Below are 26,315 nucleotides of genomic sequence, written 5' to 3'. Positions count from 1 at the left end.
AGCTGGGGTTCAGTCAGATAGATAACATGAAGATCACTACAGTAGAAAGTGGTTATTACTCTGTGTTAACATGAGTTAAATATACTGCACCTGAACACCCAATAAACTTAAAAATAACATTATACAGTCTTTTCACATCTTTACAAGAAAGGCATTCTGGGTTGGTATCATAAGCTTGTTAAATGACTAGCAGAATACTGAAGGAGAATTAGACTCACTGGATTATTTTTCAGGTTCGCTCAGTCTTGGCATTAGGCATTTCAGCCATTACTCAATACCCTTTTTATAACTATTTTTTGGCCAACAATTTGGCCAAAAAATTGAAACATTTGACTATGTTACTCTAAAATGACAAAGCAGTGAAAGCTACTTACTTTTTATATGTGTTGTGAGAGACAAAACCAAGTTTTCCACAGACTTATTAAAACTTTTAGACTGTCCGAATTCCTGCAAATGGGAGATGCCAAGAGTAAGAAAACACAAAATATTTGCTGTTTTAAAGTTTCCATGATCACATATCTACAGACCACATAACAATCAGATGGTAAGCCTGCAGCCCTTTGCTCACTTCTGTAGACAAATACATCTGAGGACATATATTGACATGGTTGAAAACTGTCACACTAATGTATGAAGATGGAAGATAATCTTTTCAGTTCCATACTCTTCGATATACTCCTTGTAGGAAGATCACACAGCAATTTCATAAATACAACTAATTACATCACTGATTTGTTGTAAATACTTCAAGTAGGAAAGTCCTATCTATTACAGATGCTCCTGTGCCTCTGAATCAAAGAGTTTTCATCAAACTCCAGGTGAGCACATATTACAATGTTTACAGGATTGCAATGGGCTTCAAAACCAAGGCCTGAGGACCCAGTGCAAAATTAACTGAAATAGTAATTTAGTGCAATTTTGATGAGTTCTGATTCATGTCCTACTATTCTGTCCACTAGAAACTGTAATGCAAGGCAACCATCAAATTCACTGTTTTTCACTCAGTAACGAAAGTAACAGATGGAATGATTGCTTTATAAATGACTATTGAATATCATAGGATCATGGGATCCTTCAGGCTGGAGGGGAGCTCAGGAGATCTCAGTCCAGCCTTTCTGTAGTGAGGCATCAAAAACCAGGTGCAGTATTTTAGTGCCAAGTACAGCAGTTAATCACTTCCCTGAAAAAGTGAAAACTAATTGAACACATCCCTCATAATAGACTCTGACCTTTCTCTCCTACTACCAATGCAGCATAAAAAAAATTACAAAGGAACATAAGGCAGCATTTTTATTGCAATATGATGCTACAGAAGTTGCTATTTACTGCATTTCTGTGGCTGGCCTTTTCACATGAATGACACCCTAAGAGGTCCATGTATATGTGTATTTTGCAGATATGTACATTTACCGTCAGGTTGCTTCCTGCTGTGGATTCTGTGAAAGGAGGTGGAGTAGGAGGTACAACGGAAATTTTACTGGAAATTTAAGACACAATAAACAGTGCAACAATTAATATATTATGCTAATAGATGGATAAATAAACCATGTTCTTGCACAGTATCTTTATTATCTGCCTTTCCTGCAATCTAAAGATCTGGCTTGAGATCTTGTGCCTTTAAGAGTTGCAGCACAGGCTTATTGCCTGTTTGTAAGAATTAAGACTACTCTTCTATCTTCTCAATCTTGGGCTGCTCTAGGTAGAATTATTAATTTAAAACAATCAGGAAGACCTAATTTAGGACAGGCTGCCTAGCCTTCTATATGGTTGGCAGTATTACAATCTATGTCCCCAGTTAAAACACAATTCCTATGTAACCCATACCATCTCTGTTTCAGAGATGTTTTCAGAAAACAGTTGTCTTTATTTACAATACTAAAAAGATCCTTCCTTGCCTGGGCTCAAAGCTGTTAGAGCCCTTTTACAGCATTCCAGCCATTTCATCTGTTGTAAATAGCCCCCATCTGTGAAAAAAAAAAAATCTGACTGTTACCTGACTGATTCTGTTATCATGGCACAATCACGGACCCTAAAGGCTGCAGGTGAACTTCCTTTTTGATTCTCTTTTACCGCATCTAGGTAAAAGCAAGTCCTTATGCAGCCCTGGTTAGGATCATATCTAGCTGACTATAAGTTTCTGTCTTACACAGCTATGCCTCACCAGATATTATCACAAAATTGAGGCCATCTCTTTGTATCTTATTTTACCTTTTTTTTTTTTAAGGAAGAGGGTTTCTTTTATACAATATAATTTAAGTAGACTGTTATTTCATTATATATCACTAGTAATAATTTAAGTATGGTCATGCTTAGGCCTCTAGCCAAAGTATTTATTCAGTGTATTTATTCAGGATTTTTTACTTGTTTTAATTTTGTAAGTGGATGCGTCTTACTGAATACAGAGCTTCTTGTCTACTATTTATTCTAAAGCTACCAAATCAGCAATATCTCCCATTGAACAAATAATGATGCTATTGCTATTATACCTAGTAAATAATTTTCATCTCTGATAATTTAAAAGTAGCATGTAAATTTGAAAGATAACGGTGTAAAGAGCTATGCAAAAAATTAAGCAAAACAAAAATGCACATCCCTTCATTTCAAGTAAGACACTATTATGCTAAACATAGTACTCTCTTTTGTACTTGAGACCCTTTCTATGGATTGCTGACAGATAAAAGTGGCAATTTTTCTATGCTTTTATCATTTGTACTCCAAAAGTAATGAAATTTGGTTTTCAAAATAAAAAAATACAAACTGCTGGCTGGATTATAACATACAATATATTGTCTATACAAATTCTCAGTGTCCTAGAACCATTTGTCCTTTTATGAGTCTTACCTCAGTTTCTGATAAGATTTCAAGAGCTTTGCACCAACTGTTTCATGTCTGCCTGTGAAGGAGAAAAAAAAAACCCAACAAAAAACCACCTAAAGATTATTTAGCATCAACCACAGTTACTAATGCCTGTATAATACTTTTTAAAATCAGTGTCTTTCAGGAACCGGCCTGTATTTACAGAAACTCATGCACATGCAAGTCAGGAGTGACATCAACCCCCACCTGACGTACCAGCATACATGCCAAGCAACATGCAAGTTTCTCCTGTATCACAAACTGTATCATGATTTCACCTTCACCTCTCGCAGGTGACACGTTCAGACCAGCTCTTCACAAATGCTGAGGACAATCATGTACAGATGCTAACAGGCCCATTCCTACAGACTGCTGAGTGCTCTCAGCCTCCTGACATCCAGGAGGCAGGTAGCACACAGGCCCACTGCACTAAAGCACACTTCAACCATAAAACTCAAACACTATGGAAAGCTTGAAAATGTGTACAAGAGTAGGCATATGGACATCTCTTGCATCTTACGAAAAATTCTTTTCATTTCTACTAGAGACCTGAACAATCACGAAAGTGAATGACTAGCTCACAAACATGAGCAAACCCCTTTGCTAAGGCCATCCCTGTGGGGAAATAGCAACCATGACATGTTCCTCATGTGAGCAACCACATGATGTAAAAAACACCAAGGAGCAAATGCTCCATCGGGCACGAACAATGAAGACTCATAAAAACGTAGTTTGCTCCTGAGTAATCGCAAACAGAAAGAAGGGCTAATGCACGTAACAAGTGGCCAACTGAAAATATCTGGAGTTGCTTTATCACTAATCATTCCTAATACAGAAAGCAGCATGTGATCCATGCTTTACTGAAGATGTCATTAATTACAACGTATTATTTACATTAAAGTAGTAGACCTCGGTGGTGGTAGAAATAATAATCAATTTATTGATAATACAAATTTCAATCAGAACTCCAGACTTAATGCTCTGTTATTAATAAGTAATATTTGGTATCTTGATTTATTGCAGCATTAAATGATTTCTTTAATTTTTAATTTATTAGTCAGTAAAGGCAATCTACCACTTTTATGAAAATATGATTTTTATTCTTTAGGTAGAAGCTACACAAAATTAATAAAAAGCATACTGATGTAACTGCTTTTTTTTTTTTATTCTGCAACATGAGAAAACTTCACTGTAACATGTATTTTTTCAGTTATTTTCCAGTGAATACTTCACTTGTGTTGTATTTTCAAACCAAAAGAGGGCACTGCCTCTCCAGGCTTGAAGGATATATAACTACTACAGCTGCTGTGTTTCAAAGTTTGCCACTTTTTAACCCCTTTAATTATATCAGTTGGTCTAATCAAAGGAACTAAATAAAACATATTTCTCCCTGCAGGCTTATCCTCTGTATATTCTTAGATCTTTGTGACTTCAACAGTATTACTGTAGACTAACTAAGCAAAAAGCTTCAAGTACCCACAAAGTTTTGATAATACAAGGTGAGAACTCATTTATTTTACTGGAAAGAGGGACAGTCAGTACCTTGCAACATCAGATTTAGTCTCTAAGAACAACATAGCATTTTCCAATAACTAAGAGAGATTGTTAAAATTACCAGCTGATTGTTAAAATCAGAAACTGTGTTAGCTAGAATGGAATTCAGTTAAATCTTTCAAATTTTAAATTAATTGTTTTAGCAGGAACTGTAGTTCAGTTTCCTAATATGCTACCTGCTGTCTTTCGTGAATACCTACTACTGAAAATTTGCCCAATTACATTCTTCCGTTTATAAACTTCTTCCTATTCAAGTTTCCCGAGAGATACTTACGGCCCACTGCCTTCCTTTTTACCAGCTACTCTTAAATCTAGATGTGATGCAGATACTGGAAGTGAAACTGTAACGTTTAGCTACAGCCAGGCACAAAGTGAAATAGTTGCCTATCTAAAGTGGCGCTTCAAGGAAGGAAATCCTCTCCACCTCATTAGTCATTGTAGGTGAAAATGAAGACTAACAGCCTCTTGGCTGGCAAAATACATTCCCTATAGAGCAATCCATCCACATGCTCTAAAATTTCTTTTAGGGCTTTGTATTTCTAAGTGCACTGAAAAGACTGAACAGTAAGTAATGGCACAGCTAGCTGAAAGTAAAGAAACAGTAAGTCTTCAGCTCTCTGTTGATTTATAGCTATATATGTTTTTCTTTATTCTATTCTGTCATTTCTTTAAGCTTTAGAACTTTCTCAGGGAAAACAATTGAGTTTTAACTTTGACAAACAATGGATGCAAGATCATTTCCTTCCTGTGCATATATTTTAACATTTCTATATTTATTTCATGTCACTGTATTTCTTAGAAGTCTTCCACACTCATTAATTCAAATTGATATGGCCAGCAATTTTCTTATCCTTATTACTCACACAAAATAAATTATACTTTAAAATGCATTCTGCTAGTTTGTGCTCATGTTTTATTTAGTGCGTAGACAGATGCAATGCATGATAATTTCTCAAAAATCTCTCACCAAGCAGAAAAAACATTAAATACAGTGGCAGACTACATTCTGTGTTTCGCTTAGGTAAGGACTACACATTACACAGCAGTTTATGGTCTGTTCCAATGATTACCTTCACCTGGATATTTCTTCGCTCGTTCCTCAAAGAACCATTCACCAGCCTTTACTTTCACATCTCTGAAAAACAAGAAAAAGACATTTAAATCAACATTTTCCAAAGTGCATTTCTTTGTTTGATAAAATGTTAAATGTAACATTTAACTTTTGTTAAATGTTTGATAACTATTTAACAATCCAACAATCTTTCTTAATCCTACCATAAAACTAAGATTTCATGACTGCTCGCTCCATTGACTGATTTTGCTGTGGGTCTGCAAACAAAGGATTCCTCCTTTCCATTTTTTTTCTTTTCCTTTTCACTACATAGGACTACCCATGGAAAGCAATACATACTGTTCTAGGCATTGCTCTGAAGCCAGGAGTCCTGGGTCCACTCCAGTCTATGCAACCAACTTGCAATACAGCCCAGGCACTTCCACTGACTGGTATGCTGACTGCTTACAGTTGCAGCCTAGTCTGAGGAGTGAGGAAAGTCATGATAGCGGACACGCTCCCAAGCAGAACTTGGGATGGCTACCAGGGAGCACTCAGCTCCACAACCCTGATGGTGTGATGACTTCATGGCCCATCTCTCTCCATTTTGTGGAGACTAACGCCAATGATGTCAGTCATACACAGGCATCAGGATCACAGGATCAGAAAAGTAATGATTAACAAGTACAAAATGGTATCAGATTAAATAGCTCTGTCAAGAGCAGATTTTCAGCAGATTTGACTCTTGCATTTTGTTGTCTCCAACTGACTTAGATGAAGTCTTCAATCTGAACTCATCCATTATTAAAGAGACAAAAAGAATTTTTAACTGAGGAGAGGATTCTCTGGAGTCTTCAGGTTCCAAATTCTCATCTAAATACCTTACTAATTTTTAGGGCATATAAAATATCTCTGTTCCTTGTGGATTTTCTGATGCTTATTATAGGATGAAGTCCCACTGCAAAAATTTCCTCAGTGCAGGCACCGCTAAACTTTCTTCTCTACCCAGCAGTTCATTTTCCTTCTAGGAAATTAATCTCTATTACCCATCCCCTCTGCCAAATTTGCTTGAAATTGGCAACAACATACAGACAGTAAATTCTTGTAGAGCTTGCCTCCTTAAGAAAGCAAAATCTCTAAACACGAGAGCTATAGTGATATCCACCAAAGGCCAGGCAACAAAATCCCTGGGTCTGCCATTTCACACCTCACCTTACTCTGTGTTAAAATAGACAAACTACAGGTAGGATGCTGTTTGTTCTTTCTGCGGCTTGATTTTAAAGCATTTCAGGCATTTAAAATACACCTTTGTAAGTAGCAATGCAGAATATTAAAAAAATTCACTACCTGTGTAGACTGTACTATTTATTTTCATGCCTAACCCTGGATCCTTGTGTGTAACTGAATACAGATTAGTTTGAAAATGAGGTTAAAATAACTTTGAGACAGGATACTTATTTACTTTGGATGGAGATCTATTAACTAATAAATGTCTGAAATCTCTAGCTGCACTAGATCTTCAAGGCCTCTGCATTGGTAGTGCCTCCATTCTCATCTCCAGCCTTCCTTTTATGTTCTTCCCACTACCCATGGTTATCTTCCCAGAGTTTAATCTCCAGTTCTGCACAGGCTCATGTGATAATTAGGCCACTTACAGGATGAAAACAGATCTAGAAATACCCTTTTTTTTTTTTTTTTAGGCTAAAGAGTGTATTAAGCTAAGCTATGACTAAAAGTGTGACAATTAAGCTGATAAAAAACTATCCTTGTCAGGTAAAACAGACTACACTCCTTCAAAGTAAATGTCTTTCTAGACTTCTAGAAGACAGGATTCCTTTTAAAAAAAAAACAAAAAACAATAAAACACACTATACCAACTCCATTCACATAAGTGATGGCTCTTCCAGGTGAAAGATACAAACTTTGTCAGTCCACAAGGCCTTTTAAATTTCTTATTTTGTAAACAACGAACATTCACCTATCCCTGCATGCACTTTCACTGAGGCATTTAAGCATGTTCATTACAAACATGACCCTAGTGTCTAGGAGAGTGTATCAGTAGTGCTGCTGCTGCTGATAACATTTTGTTCAGGAAAAAATACTCTAGCGGTAACCAAGACTCAAAATTACAGTTGCTCAGGACTTGAAAATCAGCTCTCATGCTTCTTAGTCATCCTATTTTTCCCTCACCAGGGTAAACAAAAAGCACTGAGTAGTATTTACCACACTACTGCACTCCCTACCCTTCTCAAGATTTGTAGTCTTGATGTAAAGCTCACTGAAGGCAACCGAAGTCTGACTGATTTTAATGGACTTTGCATTGTGACTAAACAAGATCAAATGTGCTGTCTGTTTGCTATAAAGAGAATTTCTATGACAGCTAAATAATTCCTCTATATTAGCAAGACAAAAAAAAAAGTAATTTCCTCAAGGAAAAGTAAAAATGCCTTTTAATTCATTTAAATAATGCTTTCCTGGTTTTACCATTAAATATCTGGACAAGCTTATGAAATAATTAAGGTTGTGCAGCACTATATAAGGCAGCTTAACAACTAGCTGCTCTCTATAGGGGATTTCCACTGTGGCCACCAAATAACTGGAAGTCAATTTAAAAGAAGAAGTAGAGGAAGGTATCTAGAGGAGGATACGGAAAGTTAACTTTTTAACCTTTCCTTTTAGTGCATATAGCGTGACGCACATATAGTGAAATATGTGCACCAAAATCTAGTAACTGCTTTGTATCAAATATAGATTAAACTAATCTGCCTATTTATGTATAAGCTGCAAAATAAACTGAGGATTCAGAGAACATCTTTTTAGTGACAGTTTATAGTCTCTTCCAAACTATAGAAAATTACTTCAAACTAGTAGTAGAAATTCACTTAGCTTAAGACCAATACCTTGCCTTACATTTCCCAGGCATTATTTAAATCTCATTTCGGCATCTTAAGAGGGAGTAAAGTAATGCATTAATCTTGTGTTGGCATCAAGTAAAATTTCATCCAAATCCCCACCCTTTGTACAGGGATATATATCATCCAGCACAGCTGTTGATTCATTTCCAAAACTATCTTTCTTTGCCTACATAATATTACTTTTCATCAAAGGTGGAAATATAGCTAAACCATTTGGTTTAGAAAGATTCTGATGAATAGAATAAACTATGATGAAGTATTTTGATATAAAAATTGTACCAATACAGTAAAAGATTGTTTCCTGGAAAACAAAACCAAGGTGACATAGTAAAAGGAAAAAAAAAAAACTAATTCAAGGTAAACAGATATGGATTTCTGACCACATTTAAACAATTCCTGATAATGTTATTAATGCTTTCTCAGTTTTAAATTTATATAAAACATGACTTCAAATTGTTCATCAATCCAGGTTCCTCACTCCTGTAGTATGAGGCAAAAAAAAAAAAATCAAGATTAGGAAATCATTGAGAAATTGGCTATACTACAGCAAAATACTATACCAAAACACAGCAACTTCAGCAACTTGTTATGATGCCCTGGTTCAGTATTGAGTCAGGGGAAGGAGTTGTATCTGCAGTTCAGAAACTAACAACTATTCCCATGCTTTGCCGTTACCATCTTTGTCATATTACTTTGGCCTACCCTGAAGATCCATTCTGCTAACTACAGGAAGGGAAATCCTGACTACATGAAGTATAACACAAAATTCCCATCAATTTCACTGCTACCAGGACTTCATCCAACATTTTCATTCCACCAGAGGCTTTGTTTCATTAATTGTTTAAAGCAACAGATACACACAAAACCAGTGTGCATGCACTGGATAACCAGTGTAAACCAGCACTTATCCAAACCAGTAAAACTTCTTACCCATGAGCATAACAAACGGTGCATTTCCAAAGGCAGGGATTCAGGCAAACACGGCATTCGGAGCACACTCGATGACTGCACCCATTGCATACTGCACCTCTGTTCATCAATAACCCAAGTGATTTCTGACAGCGAGCACAAGATCTCTCCTGGTATTCATGGTTTACATTCCTTGCCCCTTTCCATTGAAGCTGCTGCAGCTGCAGTTTCAGTTTCCTAATGCCCCAGGTTAAAAAAAAAAAAAAAAAATTTTAAATAGACGAAAAACCCCATGTAAGTCACAAGCTAATACCCCTAATATCCCGATTGTGCAATAGCATTACTAGTGGGAGATATGCTCTCAAGTCTGACCTCAACTGAACACTGTCTGAAGGTGTCTACACACAGCATTTTTGCACTATGACGGTATATGCCACAGCTGCGCATACAGAGTAGTCTAGTATAAACGGGGTTCTGTTCATGTCAGTTATGCAGGCTCAGGGCAGGGCACTGAAAGTGTGTAAGTGATTGTGTATTCACATACAAAAACTGAGACTAAATGGTGCTCCCTTTCATTTGATTGTGTTTTTTATCATATTTATCCAAGAATCAAATCTTCCATCAAGTAAAAATAATCATAACAAATGCATCATCTAAAAGTTAAATAAAGAATACATCAGACAAAAATATCAAAACCTCTCCCTTTCATTAACTTTGCTTCCTTTACACGTACCAATAATCAAGATCTACGTTTTTATTAGCTACATCATCAATGGTTGTCAGGGATTTTCTAACCAGTTCAGACTTTCTTTATAAGCCTTTACTTACTTTCCACAATCATTTAATATGTCCAGTAATACTTACATAAATGTTTGCCGTAAGCAAAGTTTGAGTTTCTACATGTAAGAGACTAAAAATTTCTAACTTAGCAACATGAATACCCTGTTTTACGTGGGGATGCAATGTGACAAAGCAGGGTACAAACTGCAGGGAAATCCTTGCCCTAGCCCTGATATAAAGCAAATAAAATGTTGGAAGATTACCCCTTATCCTTCACAACTGAGATGCTTGCATAGTGTGAAATAATTAAATAGAATCCTTCTCCTAATCAATGATACCTATTGACACTTGTAACAACCTCTGAGACAGTGTGGTGCACTTGCTACCGGTTGTATGCGAGAAGGGACAACAATGGATTCAGCACAATGAGCAGGTATCCAATGATTCTCAACTCCAGTCTTGCCACAACATAAGTTAAATAAGCCAGCCAAAGATGTGAACATGTTTTGTGTTACCAGGACTATATAGACACACATAGAAACATGATGAGAGTGCCATAGGAAAAATACAGGCAGCAACTGAGCTTTCCATGAAGGCTAGAAGCAAAATTCATCCAATAGATTATTCACTGAACAGTATTTGCTCGTCTTTATGGTAGAGTAGTCAATAGTATGGCGAATCCAAGAGGCTCTGGATAACCCTTAGTTTTCCCAAAGAATAAAAAGCCATTAGCTATCAAGAAGTTAAAAAAGGAAGACATTTGGAAGGACAGCAAAGAAGAAGAAGAGTACTTCTGAGAAAAAAGGAACAGAAATACAGGAATAGGGGAACGGCAGATACCTTATTCTTTCCTCCTCTGTTTTTCTCACCATCTGGTCACGGTACAGGACTTCTAGAACAGCCTCTCGTTCCAATTCCTTAAGGAAGTTTAGATTAAATTCACAGGCCATTTTCCCCAAACTTCACTTATTTTGTAGACTACTGTCCTATGGTTCTACTACATCCAGAACGATGGATACTACGTTATAGAGTATAATGCAGTCTGAGTGTTTACTAAGTGCCTGCGCTCTTACTTGATTGGTGATACGTTTACTGTGTCATACCCCGAAGAGAAAAATAACCGTGTCTGTCTTCACACACATCATCATTTAAGTGTCTCTGCTACCCAGGGAATATGAACAGTTAGCAAGGTCACAACAGTCTTGTCCTTCTCACATGAAAAAACTCCTTGTTCTTTTCTTTTTTCTTTTTTTTGCTGAGAGTGGTTCCAAAAGAGATGAAAGCTTGCAGCAAGGTCCTAGATAGGGCTTTAACTGTCACCAGATGGAGGGAGAATTCACCAAGAGATGGAGTAAAGGACTGGGGGGAATGCTGGGGGTTTTTTTATTTGGTCTTGTAGATTTGAGATTTCTGGACCTAGGGAAAAAAAAGAATACATGTTATTATCTCTTCTCCTCACCTCTGCAAGACATTTCAAATAGTATGTGAAGACCACATTTTGCTATATGCAGACCTTTCATGCACTAATGCAGATGCAGGATAGGTTTTAAGACAGTCTCATTTTTCAGACAATCTCACCATATTGTCCATTAACACTCAGTCATGTACCTTCACATTTTTTATACAGTCAACATAAAACAACCAATAAAGAAGCTTAAGTTAGTTTTCAACACAGGCCTACAGGCCCCGTGACTGGAAAAGTCATACTGGTTGAGACAAAGATGCCCCCTTCTAATCTCATCTTACTGAAAAGACAAAACATCACAAGCCTAAGAGGAAAGAGGGAAAGACACCCTCTAAGAGTCACTTCTATCAATTACCTATATCTGTTAAGTCTAGATAAACAGTTTAATACCCAATAATGCTATTATCTTTGTTAATACACACAAACACTAAAGAGTTAAGATATGTATTATTTCCACCTCAGTGCACTAATGATTTTGGCCCCAAACTGATGCTGTTAATGTACAAATATATGAGAAGTATAAAATTAAAAAAGAATCACAACTGTATTTTGGATATATTCTGTGACCTCACTTTTGTAAAACTCCCACTAAAATAGAAAATAATTTTAATATACTTTGCAGCGAAGTAGAGAAAGAAACTGATTATTCAATCTAATTCAACTTACACAACATATTCAGTTTTAATACTACTGTCTATTGTCTAGTGTGTATTACAAGAAATGTAAGGCAGTTCCACTTATGGTACACCAAATATTAAAGATGTGTATATGAAAACTGGTTTAACGTTTCAAACTTAATCTAAGCTAAATAAATACAGTCAGGCTCTAGGCAGAAATTCTAGACGCTAGGACAGAAGGGTCACACTTTTCCAAAGCAGTTACTGATGCTTCACTGATGGACGTCAGCTGACAATCTGACCAACTATCTGCATTGCTGCATCATTATTTTAAAATACTGTGAGTTTTAAGTTTAAAAAAGAAAAAAAACACCAAAACTTCAGATATATAGTCACAATGTATTTTTGTCAGTGCAGGGAATTACTTTACATACAGTTTGCCCCAATTAAGTTACTTAATTTCCCACAAAAAAAAAAGCAGGAGGTGATAATTTGTATTTATAAACAGTATGCATTCCATTCTTTTATAATTTTTCGTGAAACCGTTCAACAGACACCAAAAGGACAAAGCATTTCACAGAAGCAGTGTTAACAAAGGAAAAAAAAAAAGATTGGTTTCCTGTGCAAATAAAAGAAACAGAGATAGGCATAATCATATTCTATTTCCTTACCAACTGCAATTTCACAGGAAATTACTCAGTTGAAACATAAAAAGCCTGAGCAATTTTTTAACACAATATATGTAATTTTCAAAGGCCCCTGCATCTTTCACTTGCTTTCATCTTTTACCTCAAGAATACCTCCCAGGATTGATGAGCACATTTAGAGCTTTCAACTCCATTTAAGTCAATACAATCTGAAAAGCAGTCAGTACAAACTTGGGGACCTCTGCACTATACAGGATACCAAAACATCCATTACAGCTTAAGTTACGTTTTCTATAAGCTCCTAGGATTTCCAATGGCTAGCGAATCTACAACGTCATCAGAAAATCCTGCTGAAGCATCAGTAAAAGCTAGCAAATTCATGATAGTCACTATTAGGTGGCTCCAATAAAACCACCCTAGTGATCTTAATGAAAATATATGAATGTCTTACAGAGCTGTTAAGAATGTGCCACGGTAAAACAGTTACCAAGAACAACATCTGCAGTTAAGCAAGCACAGAAATAGTTGCTATTTGATACCTCCTTCACATTCTTTAAAAAAAGGGCTACCTTTCTTTTTCACAGAAAGAGCACAAAGTTTTCCATATTTCAAACCTGGTTTGGGAAATGGGTTTCAGATGACATCTTAGTGTATGAAAAATATTGAGGGCATACAGATTCTTATTTAGAGATGCATATGAACTTTTAAAAAAAAAATGTTTTCAGCTATTCAAGCTTGCACAAATTTAAATGGTGTGAGAGAAGGAACAGCTTGGAGCCTCCCCTGTTTCCACTTTGTCTTGCTCACAACTATTCCCCCTAGCCAGGGCAGGATTCTTCAGAAAAGCATTCCAACCTCAGCCCATCATCAAACACCATCATCAAAACCACTTGGTCTACTGCTGCACTTCATACCCTATTCACAGTGATAAATCACAAGCACGGAATTTAACTCCAGCAGTGGACTGCCAACAGGGACCAGGATGGAGAGACTAGGATCATCTTCTGGCACCAAACAACACAACAAACTTACTGCAGACCCAAGTGCCAGGAGCCCTATGTCCTACAGTATCTGCACTATGGTGGGAGGGAAAAAGCCACTGTGGCATTCTCACTGCTGGCCAAGACCATCACACGCTGCAGAGAATAAAACTTAAAACACAGCATGTAGACAGCAGCTCTATCAATATTGCACATGGACATTCCTACAGTTAGTTGTTTGAGTTTTTTTTTTAAATCTTCATGAAGGTTTAAGCTCTGACAATTGTCATGTTCCGTTAATTTTTCTTGCACATTCAAAGATAACTCAATCTAGCTTACGGATGAGGTAGCTTTAAGAATAAATAATTATATCCCCCCAAATGGGAGATAATCCTTGTGCCCCACAACAGACTTGAACTCATAATCATTTCACAGAGGTGTTCAAATTGGACTGAAAAAATCTCTCTACCATTGTAAAAGAAGAGCTTTTCTAACACCGAAGCCATCTGCATTAGATTAGTTTTTTGGCAGTAATAAAGAAGTTGTGTTTTCAGTAATGAGCCTCCTTGACAGGAAAAAACAATCTTAAAAACCTTTACAGATGCCCTCCTTTCATGTTTACCCACTGAAACCAGCTAGCTAGCTGTTTTACACAGCCAGCTAACCTCAAAGCCAAGCATCTTCTATGTAAACCCAAAAGCAACAGCAACCTTTTTAGTAAATACCATGACACTTCTCCCTCTTCAGCACAAAGCCCACATAAAATATTTTGTTTAAGAATCATTTTAAATAATCCTGTGTCAGGCAGCTTGCAGATGGATCAGCAGCTTTTTGAAAATATCATGTGAAGTCTCAAAGCCATCATAAAGGAGATGGGACAACCAACCTGGTCACGGCTTAGGAGAGGGAGACATGCATGCACACAGTGCCATCTGAGAAGACCATGCCTTTTTTTTTTTTTTTTTTTAATATCAGGCTAAAATAGTATGTAGTTATGTCACTGAAGGTCAATCAAAAGGCCTACCTAAGACAAGATTAAGTTTGCAAAAAGGTAGCTTAATTTTTTAAGTTTTTGAACTTAGAAATGCCTGACTTAGCAAGCTTTTTCTCAAAGCAATTTTGCATGTAATGTATTGGTGATCTCTTTCAGATCCTTAAGCATTAGCAAAATAATGACAATTAAATAAGTATAAATAAACTGATCTTCTAAAGTCACAGCCTTCATTGACTTGAGATAATTGTATTACTTCATGCATTAACCCAGAAGATGGATGTAATACATCAGTAGCTAGGACACAGATTAAGAAGGTTCAGAGTAAAAACAACCACAAAAGCCACTGTAATTTGTGGCTATTTTCTATTCTGCAAAGGCCAATCACATAAATTTATTCTTAGTTAAGAAAATTACAAGTGTTATTTCATGCTACCTGGCTGCAACAGTTTAATTTTCACATCCTCGCACACACGCACATGCAAATTACTTACAAGTTCTTTGATAATGTTTTACTAAAGTTATGTCTTGGGATTTTAATAACATCCCATCCCAGCACTTCAAGTAAAAAAACCAAACCAAAATAACACAAACACTTAAGTTCCCATTATGGTCTTTCCATTAAATCTTTGCAGTTGAAAAAACACCATCCCAGTAAGTAAAAATGCATCCCCCTGTGCAATGTCATATAGAATAGATTAAAACGATGTCCTTACCTTTTCAGCAGCCATCAAAGAAAGATGCGTGGAAGTAAACTGCTTTTAAGAGATGAGTAGCACTCTTATTATTTATCTTTCCTTAAAGAAAACTGGTGGCTGTTCTCCACCCCCTTTCCTTCCTTTGGGCACCGAAATTAGACTGACATACGTACAGAGGAGCATCCCCGAAACAGCTAAAAGCAAATGCATTCAGCAAAGAGCTCTACAGTTACAACAGCTTTTGCCAAGTCTCTGGTTTTGTTACCAGCAACAGCAACTAGCAATCAAAGAGAAGTTACTCATTTTTCTAACATTAAAAAGAGACTTGGCACAAGACACTACAAAAGCTGACTGATATCATCAAAATATGCTCAGTCTTCAAGCCACACACAGGAAGAGAAGTGGCTTTGAGTTCTACATCATTTCTTTTTCTGATACTATAGATGTGAAACTACTACTAACCTCAATGTCCCCAGGACTCACACAGAAAACTCTGCTTGTATGGTAAACAGCTCTTTCCTGGAAACAAAATAGTTTTCTATTCAGGTCTGAATGACAAAGCAATTGGTATAGGCAGAAGTTCAAAAGAATTCATTTTTTATGCACCTGCAAAAAGAATAACATTATTTTACCTCACAACTAGAAATCTGATCTCAGATAACTACTAAAAGTTAAAATATTATTTGGATTGGCTATACCAATTCAGACTATTACAGAACCAAGTGTGAGTAATGAAATTCAAAATCACATCCAAATTATTTCAAACTCTGGAAAAGAAGAGAGGCTGTTCTTGGAGGTCGATCTCCTTTCTTGTTCCTGGCTCTACCAGATAAACTGTACATACAATGCAGAAGCCCTTCTTAGTGTTTTGGGTGTTTTAAGAAATATTATTTTCAGTTAAAATTAAACAAAGCCCTGCAACTCTATTCACATGGCAAAATTAAACAGCCTGCAATTTTATAACCTCATTAAGTTAAATAGGATCAAACATATCCACCTGTGTATGTCAAGTTTAATTATCTTCAACTGTATCACTAAAGACAAAGCAACTGTTAGCGAGGCACAGAGTTATGCTCAGCAAAGAATGTTTGGATGATTTGGGCCTTCATTTCAGGCAAAACTTTAACTAAATGAAAGACAAGAAATAACCTGAGGATTGTAACTACCCACAGTGACAGATACATAGTATCACAAATGCAGTCAGATGAACAATAGCCCTACCACTAGCTTTCCCCTAATACTTAACCAAAGCCTTAATTGCTACAGTTTTAACTCATTGTATTTTTCCCTCTCCCCTGGACATGGAAAACTACTGCAGTATTTTATACATGCTAAGAATATAACCAAGTTATAGCCTTTTATTCTTCTGTCTAAACAAGCACCACTTGTTCAGCCTTCCCATAGTCCTCACTTTTTTGCCTCTGCTTTCTGGCTGGTGGGAGCAGTGAGCGCAGGCCTCAGAGAGGGGACGAGGGCAAGCTCAGCAGCCAGCCACAGTCCTGCCGTATCCCAGCAGGGCGCAGGCAGAGTGGGTGCTGCCCACAGGCTGCCCACACCATCCCAAAGCGAGGTGACTGGTCAGGGTCTTCTTCTTCAGGAGAAACAGGAGGCAGGGCCTGATACGGGACTGGAGACAAAGGTCAAAATGTAGGGCCGAGGTCCACCAGAGACAGGCCTGGAGCAGAGGACACAGGGGTAGAGGCCACAGCTGAGGCTGATCAGGGCAGCTGAGGTTTGTTGGCACACTCGGGCCCTGAGGCTGTAACTCCTTCAAACTTCTTGAAATACAACACCTAAAACTGGACACAATATTCCTTGTGGGGTCTTATTGCAGAGTGCAACAGGAAAGCTGCTTCCCATGTCCTGCAAGCTATACGTCTGTTTACACGTCACAGTATGGCGTCTCCTTTTTTTAACAGCACCATATGACAAATTGAGGTAAATAGTACCTAATACAACCCCCTACTCTCTTGTCTATGGAATGGCTACCGAGTGAGCTGGTCCTGCTCTGTCTGCATTTATAGAGCTGGTTATTCCTGCCTCACTATAGGCCTTTGCACTTGCCCCCAGTAAGTTATTTTCTCCTTCCTTCAGACTATTTCTCCAGTTCATCCAGGCCACTCTGAACCTGAACAGCATCTTCCACTCTCAGATGTTGGTATCATCAGTAATTGAGGCAATCTGTAAACACTACATGCACACACACACAAACCCCATAAACTGTGAAAAGTGTGCCCTTTGTCTAGATTCTTATTCTGGCTGCTAAAACTAATGGCATCCAATTATGTAGATGCTGTGAGAATGCACATATTCTTCATGTCTTTCCATGTTTTCTTCAGTTTCTGGGCATACATGACACACTCAGGTCAACTTTCCAAGCTCTGTTTCCAGAAACAAGATGCTGATCCTCCTGCCCAGGGAGGGACCTCTCGGCTCCAGCTCTCCGCAGGCACGCCCACTGAACACAAATGGCAAGCTATCTGTATGAAAAACACAACTGGTGCAAACAGTCTTCTCCCTCTCCCTGGCTTTGGGGCGTTTGGCAACGCCATGGCGGCCTCATCACCCCGCCGAGGTCCCGGCCAGGCACCTCCGCGCTGTCGCTATGGAAACGCCGCCATCTTGGAGGGCGCTGGGCAGGCCGAGTCCCTCCCCGTTGCTACACATCCGAGACGCGGAGAACGCATTGCGCAGGCGTAAGGAGAGCGGCGGGAAGCGGGGGGTGGGACGGGACGGTGCAGGAGCGCGCAGGCGCACGGAACCCAAGCGGAGACGGGCGCGAGGCGCGCAGGCGTAGAGCGCCGACGGACGCCGGGGGTCGGGCCCCGCGGGCAGCACTGCGCAAGCGCCTCGGGCTCCGTGGCCCGGCGCGGGCGGGGAGGCGGAGGCGCAGGCGCACTGCGAGCAGCGGCCGGCGCGTGGGGCGCAGTGGTGAGGGGGCGGTGCCGGGGTGTCGGTTGCGGCGTGAGGGGCTCCACCGGGAAGATGGACGACTTCCAGTCGGGGGAGGAGGTAACGGACCGGACCGGACCGGGGCGGCGCGGGGGGCAGGAGGAAGGCAGCTGCGGGGCTGCGCCCAGCTTCTCCTTTCAGGGCCGGCGTCTTGGGTGATACCTGTCCGCCCCGGACCTCCCCCCCCTCGGTCTCCCGCGGGCGATCCCGGGGCCGTTGGCAGCCCCCCGACCCCCTGCTGCCCTCCCCCGGGGTGACGCCGGGGATCGGCCGTGTCTCCGAGCCGCGCGTCCTGGGCAACGGCGGGAGACAGGCCTAGCCTTTGTTCCTGCCGCCCGGGGCTGCTGCTCCCCACCCCCCCCCCCCCCCCCCGCCTCTCCCCAGGCCGGCCGGAGCCGTCCCGGGAGCTCTCCGTCTCTCTGGCGCTGTGAGCAGCTCTGGTTACCGGCCGGACCGGCAGGCCAGTCCCCTGTCTGCATTTGGGGTGTCCGCTGGGCTCCTCTTGCCTGGCGTCGACCCATGCCTGCTCCTCTCCCGAAAGCTGCCGCTGCACATCACTTGGAGAAAATGCTCGAGGGGTATCGCGGCTTCTGGCTTCACCGGCAGGATGAAGCAGTGTGCTGTGGTAGAAGGTTTGCTGGTACGGTTTAGATCAGTGGAAGGCTCGAATAACCTATTTTTATGCGGAAAGAAGGGTTCACGCAGATAGTCTGCATGTTACAGGCGCACTAATGAGACATTACACCCCGTTAACGGAGATACAAAGTCGGATAGATAAAGGGTCTTGGTCTTTATCGTGCTAAATGACTCCCCAGCAAGTGTTGCTCCTGGAGGGGGACGGTTTTTCTGAGCTGCGACAATTTGCTGCATTGTTCTTAAACAGCTGTATGGTGACTTGGTTAGACAATAGCAAAGCAGTGTGAGGAGTGAAGGTGTGTCCAGCTTGTGCTATCCTTAAATCCTTGTCCTGATTGCCGGGCCTGGCCTATGTAATACAGTTACAGGAAATAAAAAAAATATATAATTAACATACTCGAACATCATTCTTATAGCTGTTTTCAAAAGCATCTTCAGAATTACTAGAAAATAATACTGCTCTGCTGTTTCCATTTGTTGCCTGGCAGCACCTGTTTTAAAAACGGTATTGGAAACATTGTGTCTGCTTTCCTTGTGCCAGAGGGGTAGTACAGGGAAATCATAAAGCTCCTGAATTTTTTTTCCCTTTTTGATACAAAAAGGGTTTATATCATCCTATTAAAAGATGAAGTAGTAGTGTTGCATTATTTGGCAGCTCAGTTATACCCCATAAACCACAAAGCTGGATATCAGAACTTTATGTTCTATTTTGTTGTGCATCTAAACCCATATACGCTGTCATCCCAAAAAATGAAGAAAGTCAAGAAGTAACAGCAACTCCAGAACCAAATTCTCAAATCTATCTATGGCTCTTTCCCACTTGTTTCAGTACAAATTAGGTATCTAAATACCTTTGAGAACAGGGGTTGAATTGAATTCAGTTTACTTTGGTGAACTGTTTGTGCTCATTCAAAGGCATTTCTGAGCAGAGATCTAGACTTTATGAAGAAAAAACTGTATATGGTTTATCATTTTGCCTGGCAGCATGCTTGATGTCTGCCAGCATGTCTGGCATGCGTATTCTTAACTTATGCTCTGTGGGAAAGAGTATTTTGATAATTGTAGCTCTTATTTGGTTAAATACACTGGTGCACCTTAAAATGTAAGCACTGTAAAATTTAATACCATGAAAACAAATGGGGGATATTAAAATTAAATCAAAGTCAAGAAGCTGAAAATAAAAGCCAGTTTGCCACAGCACATAAAAGCTTTTACAAATGTTGAAGTGTATGAGCAAGTTGGTGCCTCTGAATAGTTACGGCAAAGGCACTGCCTGTCTGTCTCCTGGGGTGTGCTGTTTCTTCTGTCACAGCGAACAGTCAGCTGCTCACATGTCTCTCAATGTCACATATAATTGAAGCTGGCTAGACTGTTCACCTTCTGACCAAGGGTTTATGAATATAATGTTCAAATTCTCCTGAGCAGGTATAACTATGTCCTGCTTGAACACCTGAATTATGTGGTTTTTCATGGTTGCCAGCTGGAGAAGCTGGCAGATTTCCCAGTGAAAACTCAGTCAACATATGCTTGATTAGGTTAATTTTTAAATCCTTATTCAGTCTTCTGAAATTAATTAGTTTGCTGCTGTGTACATTTCTTTTGTCTGGTTCCTTTCTTTTGGTTTGTGAGGCGAGGCTGTGAGATGCCAGTAGTAAAAATGCAGTGCCTGGCTTGCTGCCGTGCTGTGCGGGATCCCACCGGTTAGCAGGATCTCACTGGTTGGCATTCCCAGGCTGCTCAAACGGCTGGGGGGGGTGGCAGGATGCCCCTGCAGCGGTGGTAGCTTGTTTTAACCACCTTACATGGGAGACAGCAATAGCTGAGGGACTAAAACAGGAAAATATACTAACCATACAAGTAAATGAGTAGTAGTTTTAAGATTAGTAAAATATTGGGGCTTTCTCTGTCCCCATTCCACATGCTTAATCTCTACTCCCCAGAGCCTGAGAGAAGGATGAAGGTGGTGGGAAGTCCAGCCAGCTAGATTTCCCTTTTGGTTTCCAAGGGGCAGTATTCTTCTTATCCCCAGCTAAGATTGTCGTGACAGCTGTGAATTGATGTTTTGTCCACATCAGTGCCTTGGAGATGTTGGTTTCTTTTAACCGTAAGCAGTGTCTGCACACTGAAGTTATCTCTGCAACCCCACTGTGAATTGTGGACGTTAATGCTTATCGTAAAATGAGAATATATATGTACAGAAGTGCTATACATATTAATTTTTTTCAAATTTTAACTTGAAAGCATTTAAAACTTTGACTCAAAAGGCCAGCCAATATTAGTTTATCTGTTAGTTTTCATTACTTTGCTAAGAATGTTAACTTGACTGAGTTCGGGGAGTCAGAGTACATATGAATAAATAAAGGAAGACTCGGTATCTTCTGCCTTGCAAGAAATCTGACAAACATAAATTAAGCTTCTAGTGCATGTTCTTAACAAAGCTTGAACTGTAAACAGAAGAATGTGTCCACTGATTATTGAACATTCTGCTTTTTTTGTAGACTTCCTTTGTTGTTGATGAAGTCAGTAGCATCATTAAAGAGGTAAACTAACTTTTTCATTTTATTGGTGTGGAAGTATAGTATGTTGTATGCTGTGTGCTAAAAGGCATTCAAGAAAATCTGATAACTGATATGTAATGGATTTCTAGACAGGTTGCTATCAAACTGTAGATAATTGTTGATTTAACCAATGTGCATACTTTAAGTGGAAATGACACCTAGCTTTAGTTGTGATATGTATTACAAATCCAAAAGATAATTAAAATAATTTCATATGCTCTTCTTTGGTTGCAGTGTATCCCTATCAGAATTTCTAGGGGGATGTTTCAATGTTAAACCTTATAGAGATAGATTTTGTTTCAGTAATACAGGTTTTTTTTATAGGCTGTCTGCATATGCATGTTACTGTGTTCTTTTGAGATGCTTTTCCTCCAAAACGAGTTCTTGTTTGAAATGATTGCACTATTCTAGTTGCTAAGAAACATGAATTTCCTGTCTAGAAAATTTCCTAAGGGGTTTGGGTTCTGTGTCCAGAATTCCTCTTGTAAACAAGCCAAATCTTTTTCTTGTTGCAAAACAACTGTTTTGGTCAGACTCTGTAAATTAAATACACATGCTTTAATACATGCTTCTGTCTCTTCTGAATCTGAAATAATTTTGTGGTTATGTTTTAAACAATTTCTGTGAGGAAAAAAATGTATCAGTGAAAAACATGCAGCTTTAATGTACTTTTATTTGTATCTTAAAGCAGAAACCATCCTCATAAGTAAAATGGATTATTTGGCTGAAGGCTTCTGCTCTGTTAGTAATCACCAACTACATGGGTCTTTTGTTTTGATTTGAGGTTTCGTTTCCCAAAAATGATTCTGCTGAAAAATCTGAGGATCATTTCCATAGAAGAATATGTGTGAATGAGCCGTTGTTGTGTGCATTTTTTCAGTCTCTTTGGGACTGTTTAAATGCAAGATGCTTTTCATAACTCTGGCTTCAGGACATTGGGACAGGAATTACAAATAATCGAAATACCACAAAATGAAGAGAGGATGGAATCTATGATAATTTCCCTTATGCCTAGCTCAAACTCTGACCTGCAAGTTTTCTAGTAGTTGAAAAGACTTCTGACAATCTGTACGGACAAGCAGTATTTAGGATTTTTTCTGTGGGTATGGGGTCTCATCTTTAGTGTTCCATGTTGGAATGGGTGCCTTGTAGATTGATAACAGTGCAGCTTATTTTACGTGTTTGTCGCCAATAGGCCATAGAAAGTGCGATAGGTGGCAATGCCTACCAGCACAGCAAAGTGAACCAGTGGACAACAAGTGTGGTGGAACAAACGCTAAGCCAACTCACAAAGCTGGGGAAGCCTTTCAAGTATATTGGTGAGCTCAACTGTCTCTTTTCTGTTAAAGCTGGTACAGCCAAGTGCACTGATGGGTAGGGGGTGGGGGAAGATCTTAGCAAGAACCATGTCTGTAAACTACTCATAAGCATGTATATATGCATATGTGTGTATGTATGTACTGTGCTAAGCAAAAATGTAGCTAAATGTAATTAACATTAGTGATAAATTAATAAAAGCTTCTCTACTGACTAACAGTGACCTGTGTGATTATGCAAAAGAATGGTGCTGGGCTACATACAGCAAGCTCTTGCTTCTGGGACAACTCCAGTGATGGTAAGGAACAGAACTGTTGCATTTTTCAGCTTGCAACTTTAATGCAAGTCCCCTTGAGACTAGGCAGCATACTTTTCTTTTTTGCAAAGTGCTGTGGTTTTGGAGTAATAGCATACAGTTTGGTATTTTTTCCATTTGGCTGTGATGCTAACTCTGCTATACATGAAATGCTTAGCTGTTGTGAAAGCTTCATTCTTAAGATTCTTAATGTAAACGATTACAAACATGCATATAAGGACATGCATTTAAACTCTGTAACTTTCTTCTCTCGCTGAAACCCTTTTTTGTATTTGTAGGAACCTGCACTGTGAGATGGGAGAATAAGACTATGTACTGTATTGTCAGTGCCTTTGGACTTGCAATATAATTGCCTTGAAATCATTCATCCTTCTCTTTTCTACTCCAGCACTTGATTCCATCTCTACTCAAACTGTGAATACACTGAACAACTTCTGTTTTTAATGTACTTTTTAAGTAACTTTTTTCAAATGTAGAAATGTGAAAACATGCTGTTACATGTTTTATGTTTGTACTTAGTACCGTACCAGTGTTGCCATACTGTCTTAACACTTCAAGAACTTCTCTTCAAGGTGCTAATACTGAAATCTGCTGCAGTGTAAACACTTCCTCTAGATTTCTTTTTTAAGACCAATATAAATGAGACACCGACTTTCACACTTTGTACTCTTGGTTAGCATTAAATTATTCAAATTCATAACCATTGGTGTGACTCATTTAAACTTAACTCTCTTGTTATTTAAGGAAAAAAAAAAGTTCCAATTATTTTAATTCTCTTCAAGGTAGTTGAGGTACATACCAGAATACAAAGCACTTCCATAATTTTGCCAAAGTCACTACAAAATTGCAAGAAAATGAGATGATGCTTATCAGAAAGTAACTTGGCTGCATATTTGGGACTTGTTTAATCTGCTTGCATGGTATTTAGGGCGTGGAAATAACTGTGTTCATTGAACAAAGACAGGTAAGAAGTTTTTCACATTCTAGAAGTGCTCAGCAGGCTAAGCACAAGTAATCATTCACTACTGCAGCCAATTACATGTGTTAAGTAGGTCTTCAACTTACCTGCTACTTTCTAGATAGATTTTGCTGAAAGTGAGTGTGATGAGTTCTGATAGTTGGTGAAACATGATCCTTTCTGAAAGGGGGGAAAAACTGCCTCAAGGTGACATGACTAAATAACTTGTGAATAAGTCTCCTGCCTTCTAGAGTGAAGTTGCAGAGGAATAACAAGGAAAACAAGTTTTCAGCATAGGCTTGGGTAAGGTTTTCTTTGTCAGCTAATTAAAGAAATGGGAGCATGCTATGAATTTCAGATTACCTCTGTGAACTGCTATGCTGCTTGTGTACGCAGTAGCTCACTGCTGTTGAAGTTGAAAGAATTACTTACAAAGCAAGTACAGGAGAGTACCTGGGCTAGAGTCAGTCTGAGTGGCCTGCATTTGCTTATATTTAGGAAGCCCTGTCAAATGTCTTCAGAATCTGGCTCTTAACTAAAGCTGTTCACAGTGAGATGACTGCTGATACAAGAGTATGTTTCCACGATCTGGAAAGATGTAACACTAAAAAATCAAATGACAGTAGAGGATTTGGTTTTTTGTAGTGCTAGGTGTAGAGGCATGCTCTCTGTGATAACTCTACTCAGTGTATCCAAACAGACTGTAGAAAACCCTGTGCTAGGCAGGGCTTCAACCTTCTTCCTTCCTATCCATTTCTGCTGTCAGTAGGGCAAAAAAGTTGTCTTTATCAGCAGGTTTGGGCTTGGTACTTTTGAGACTCTTAATATACCTGTAAGGCTTATATATTACTGCTAGCATACCAGTTTCAAAACATCTCTGTAAACACACCTCCTTCATGACAAGCCACTTCTTTATTCTAGGATATGTCCTAGTGAGTGCTACAGGGCTATTCTGAGGAGTATACGCCTTCTATTTCTGTAGCAGAGAGAGTTTTAGCATGGGTTTGACTAGAAACAGAATGCTGAGTATTCAGTGTCAGAAATGATACAACACCTGTAAAAAGAAAATATTAAGATAGATTGAATAAAGTGCCTGAACTAGTGTCACATCCCAATTTCTCAGGACAATGACTTAGGTTTGCCAATTCCCAGGTCAGGATTAAGGTGAAACGACACCAGGGATCCTTTAACTCACAAAACTAAATTTTTATTTGCTCACAAGAACTGGCATGCTCACCACCAAAATTGGTATGCTTACAACAAAAATTGGCATGAAACTATGTCAGTAAATGATGTAGTATGTGCTAACCATGCATCACCGAACATATACTACAGGCCTTGCTTATATGGGAATTAGTTCAGGGAAGACAATAAGGAGAGCCCTCCGGCTGGGTCTGGAGGTTCAGAGCAGACCCCCTTGCTTTCTAGGCTCCTTCTCAGAGAGGAGCCCTGGGGGGGCTGGATCCGCTCCTGGTCCCAGGCGTGGCCAGAGGTTTACGTCTAAAGGGATGAGGTGTGGGGGTTATGGAAAAGGAAAAAGGGAGCAAGAGGGAGAAAACGGAAAAGAGAAGGATGTCACCGGTCCTGGCTCCAGCGTTGCTCCTGCTGGCCGAGGGGTCCCGCTCCAGCGGGCACATGCACCCAGGCCTTCAGTTTGTGTCCTTTTATCAACCTTGCCCCTCCTTTGGGTGGGCACTCCAACTCATTAGGCTAATTAGGTGTCATGAGCGGTTTGTGAGCCTTTGGGCTTGGGGGGTCGTTTGGGGAGTAACTTCCCCTTCCCTGCATGGTGATCTGTCCTGCTCAGCTTATCAGAACAGGGAGCTGCGCACCCTCTGGCACAGCCTCCTCCTCCTGTGGCTGATGTCTGTGCTGATGGGCTGCTTCTCACCTGGGGTTCCTTGCTCGGCAGGGTTCCTTGTTGTGCAGAGTTCATTGTTAAGCAGAACTTGCCCCACCAGAATGTTTGAGGCATTGACTCTTCCAGTCTCTCACAAGTAGTCATCAGGGTGAGAGAAACCTGTCATGAAGAGAATATATCTTTGATCTCTGAATTGCTAAGGAAATTTTACATCTGGATGGTTGGATAATTTATCTCCTTTCCATTAGCATGCC

At 39.5% G+C, this 26,315-nt stretch overlaps 2 protein-coding genes across 3 annotated transcripts in view; one reads left to right on the top strand and one right to left on the bottom strand.

The window, feature by feature from the left end:
- The window catches only part of SYTL3 (synaptotagmin like 3), a 44,554-nt gene extending 26,435 nt beyond the window's left edge, over window positions 1-18,119 (bottom strand). Inside the window, exons 1-8 of one of the 2 annotated variants that reach the window (XM_069787130.1) lie at window positions 16,875-18,119; window positions 15,926-15,982; window positions 10,906-11,481; window positions 9,307-9,522; window positions 5,481-5,545; window positions 2,842-2,893; window positions 1,411-1,477; window positions 375-447 (exon numbers count right to left, since the gene is read on the bottom strand). In XM_069787130.1, the coding sequence (XP_069643231.1) occupies window positions 375-447; window positions 1,411-1,477; window positions 2,842-2,893; window positions 5,481-5,545; window positions 9,307-9,522; window positions 10,906-11,015 (583 nt within the window). In that variant the 5' untranslated portion in view covers window positions 11,016-11,481; window positions 15,926-15,982; window positions 16,875-18,119. Of the gene's footprint in view, window positions 1-374; window positions 448-1,404; window positions 1,478-2,841; window positions 2,894-5,480; window positions 5,546-9,306; window positions 9,523-10,905; window positions 11,482-15,481; window positions 15,877-15,925; window positions 15,983-16,874 lie in introns of those variants that run through there. The other variant, XM_069787129.1, reaches the window with a different exon arrangement.
- Window positions 18,120-18,325: 206 nt separating this feature from the next.
- Window positions 18,326-23,942, top strand: DYNLT1 (dynein light chain Tctex-type 1). The gene is made up of 5 exons (XM_069787128.1): window positions 18,326-18,475; window positions 21,550-21,591; window positions 22,805-22,928; window positions 23,147-23,224; window positions 23,521-23,942. The coding sequence occupies exons 1-5, from the start codon at window positions 18,449-18,451 to the stop codon at window positions 23,589-23,591; spliced, it is 342 nt and encodes a 113-aa protein (XP_069643229.1). The 5' UTR covers window positions 18,326-18,448; the 3' UTR covers window positions 23,592-23,942.
- The last annotated feature ends 2,373 nt before the right edge of the window (window positions 23,943-26,315 follow it).

The sequence above is a fragment of the Haliaeetus albicilla genome, chromosome 7 (assembly GCF_947461875.1).
Source record: "Haliaeetus albicilla chromosome 7, bHalAlb1.1, whole genome shotgun sequence".
Classification (NCBI taxonomy): Eukaryota; Metazoa; Chordata; class Aves; order Accipitriformes; family Accipitridae; genus Haliaeetus; species Haliaeetus albicilla.
The sequence above is the reverse complement of the archived record's forward strand: the minus strand, read 5'-3'. Positions and strand labels throughout refer to the sequence as shown.

Coding starts and splice junctions, on each gene's coding strand:
- DYNLT1 (XM_069787128.1), top strand. CDS start 18,449: ATGGACGACTTCCAGTCGGGGGAGGAG. Junction 18,476..21,549: donor ACTTCCAGTCGGGGGAGGAG/GTAACGGACCGG, acceptor CTTTTTTTGTAG/ACTTCCTTTGTTGTTGATGA. Junction 22,929..23,146: donor GAAGCCTTTCAAGTATATTG/GTGAGCTCAACT, acceptor ACTGACTAACAG/TGACCTGTGTGATTATGCAA.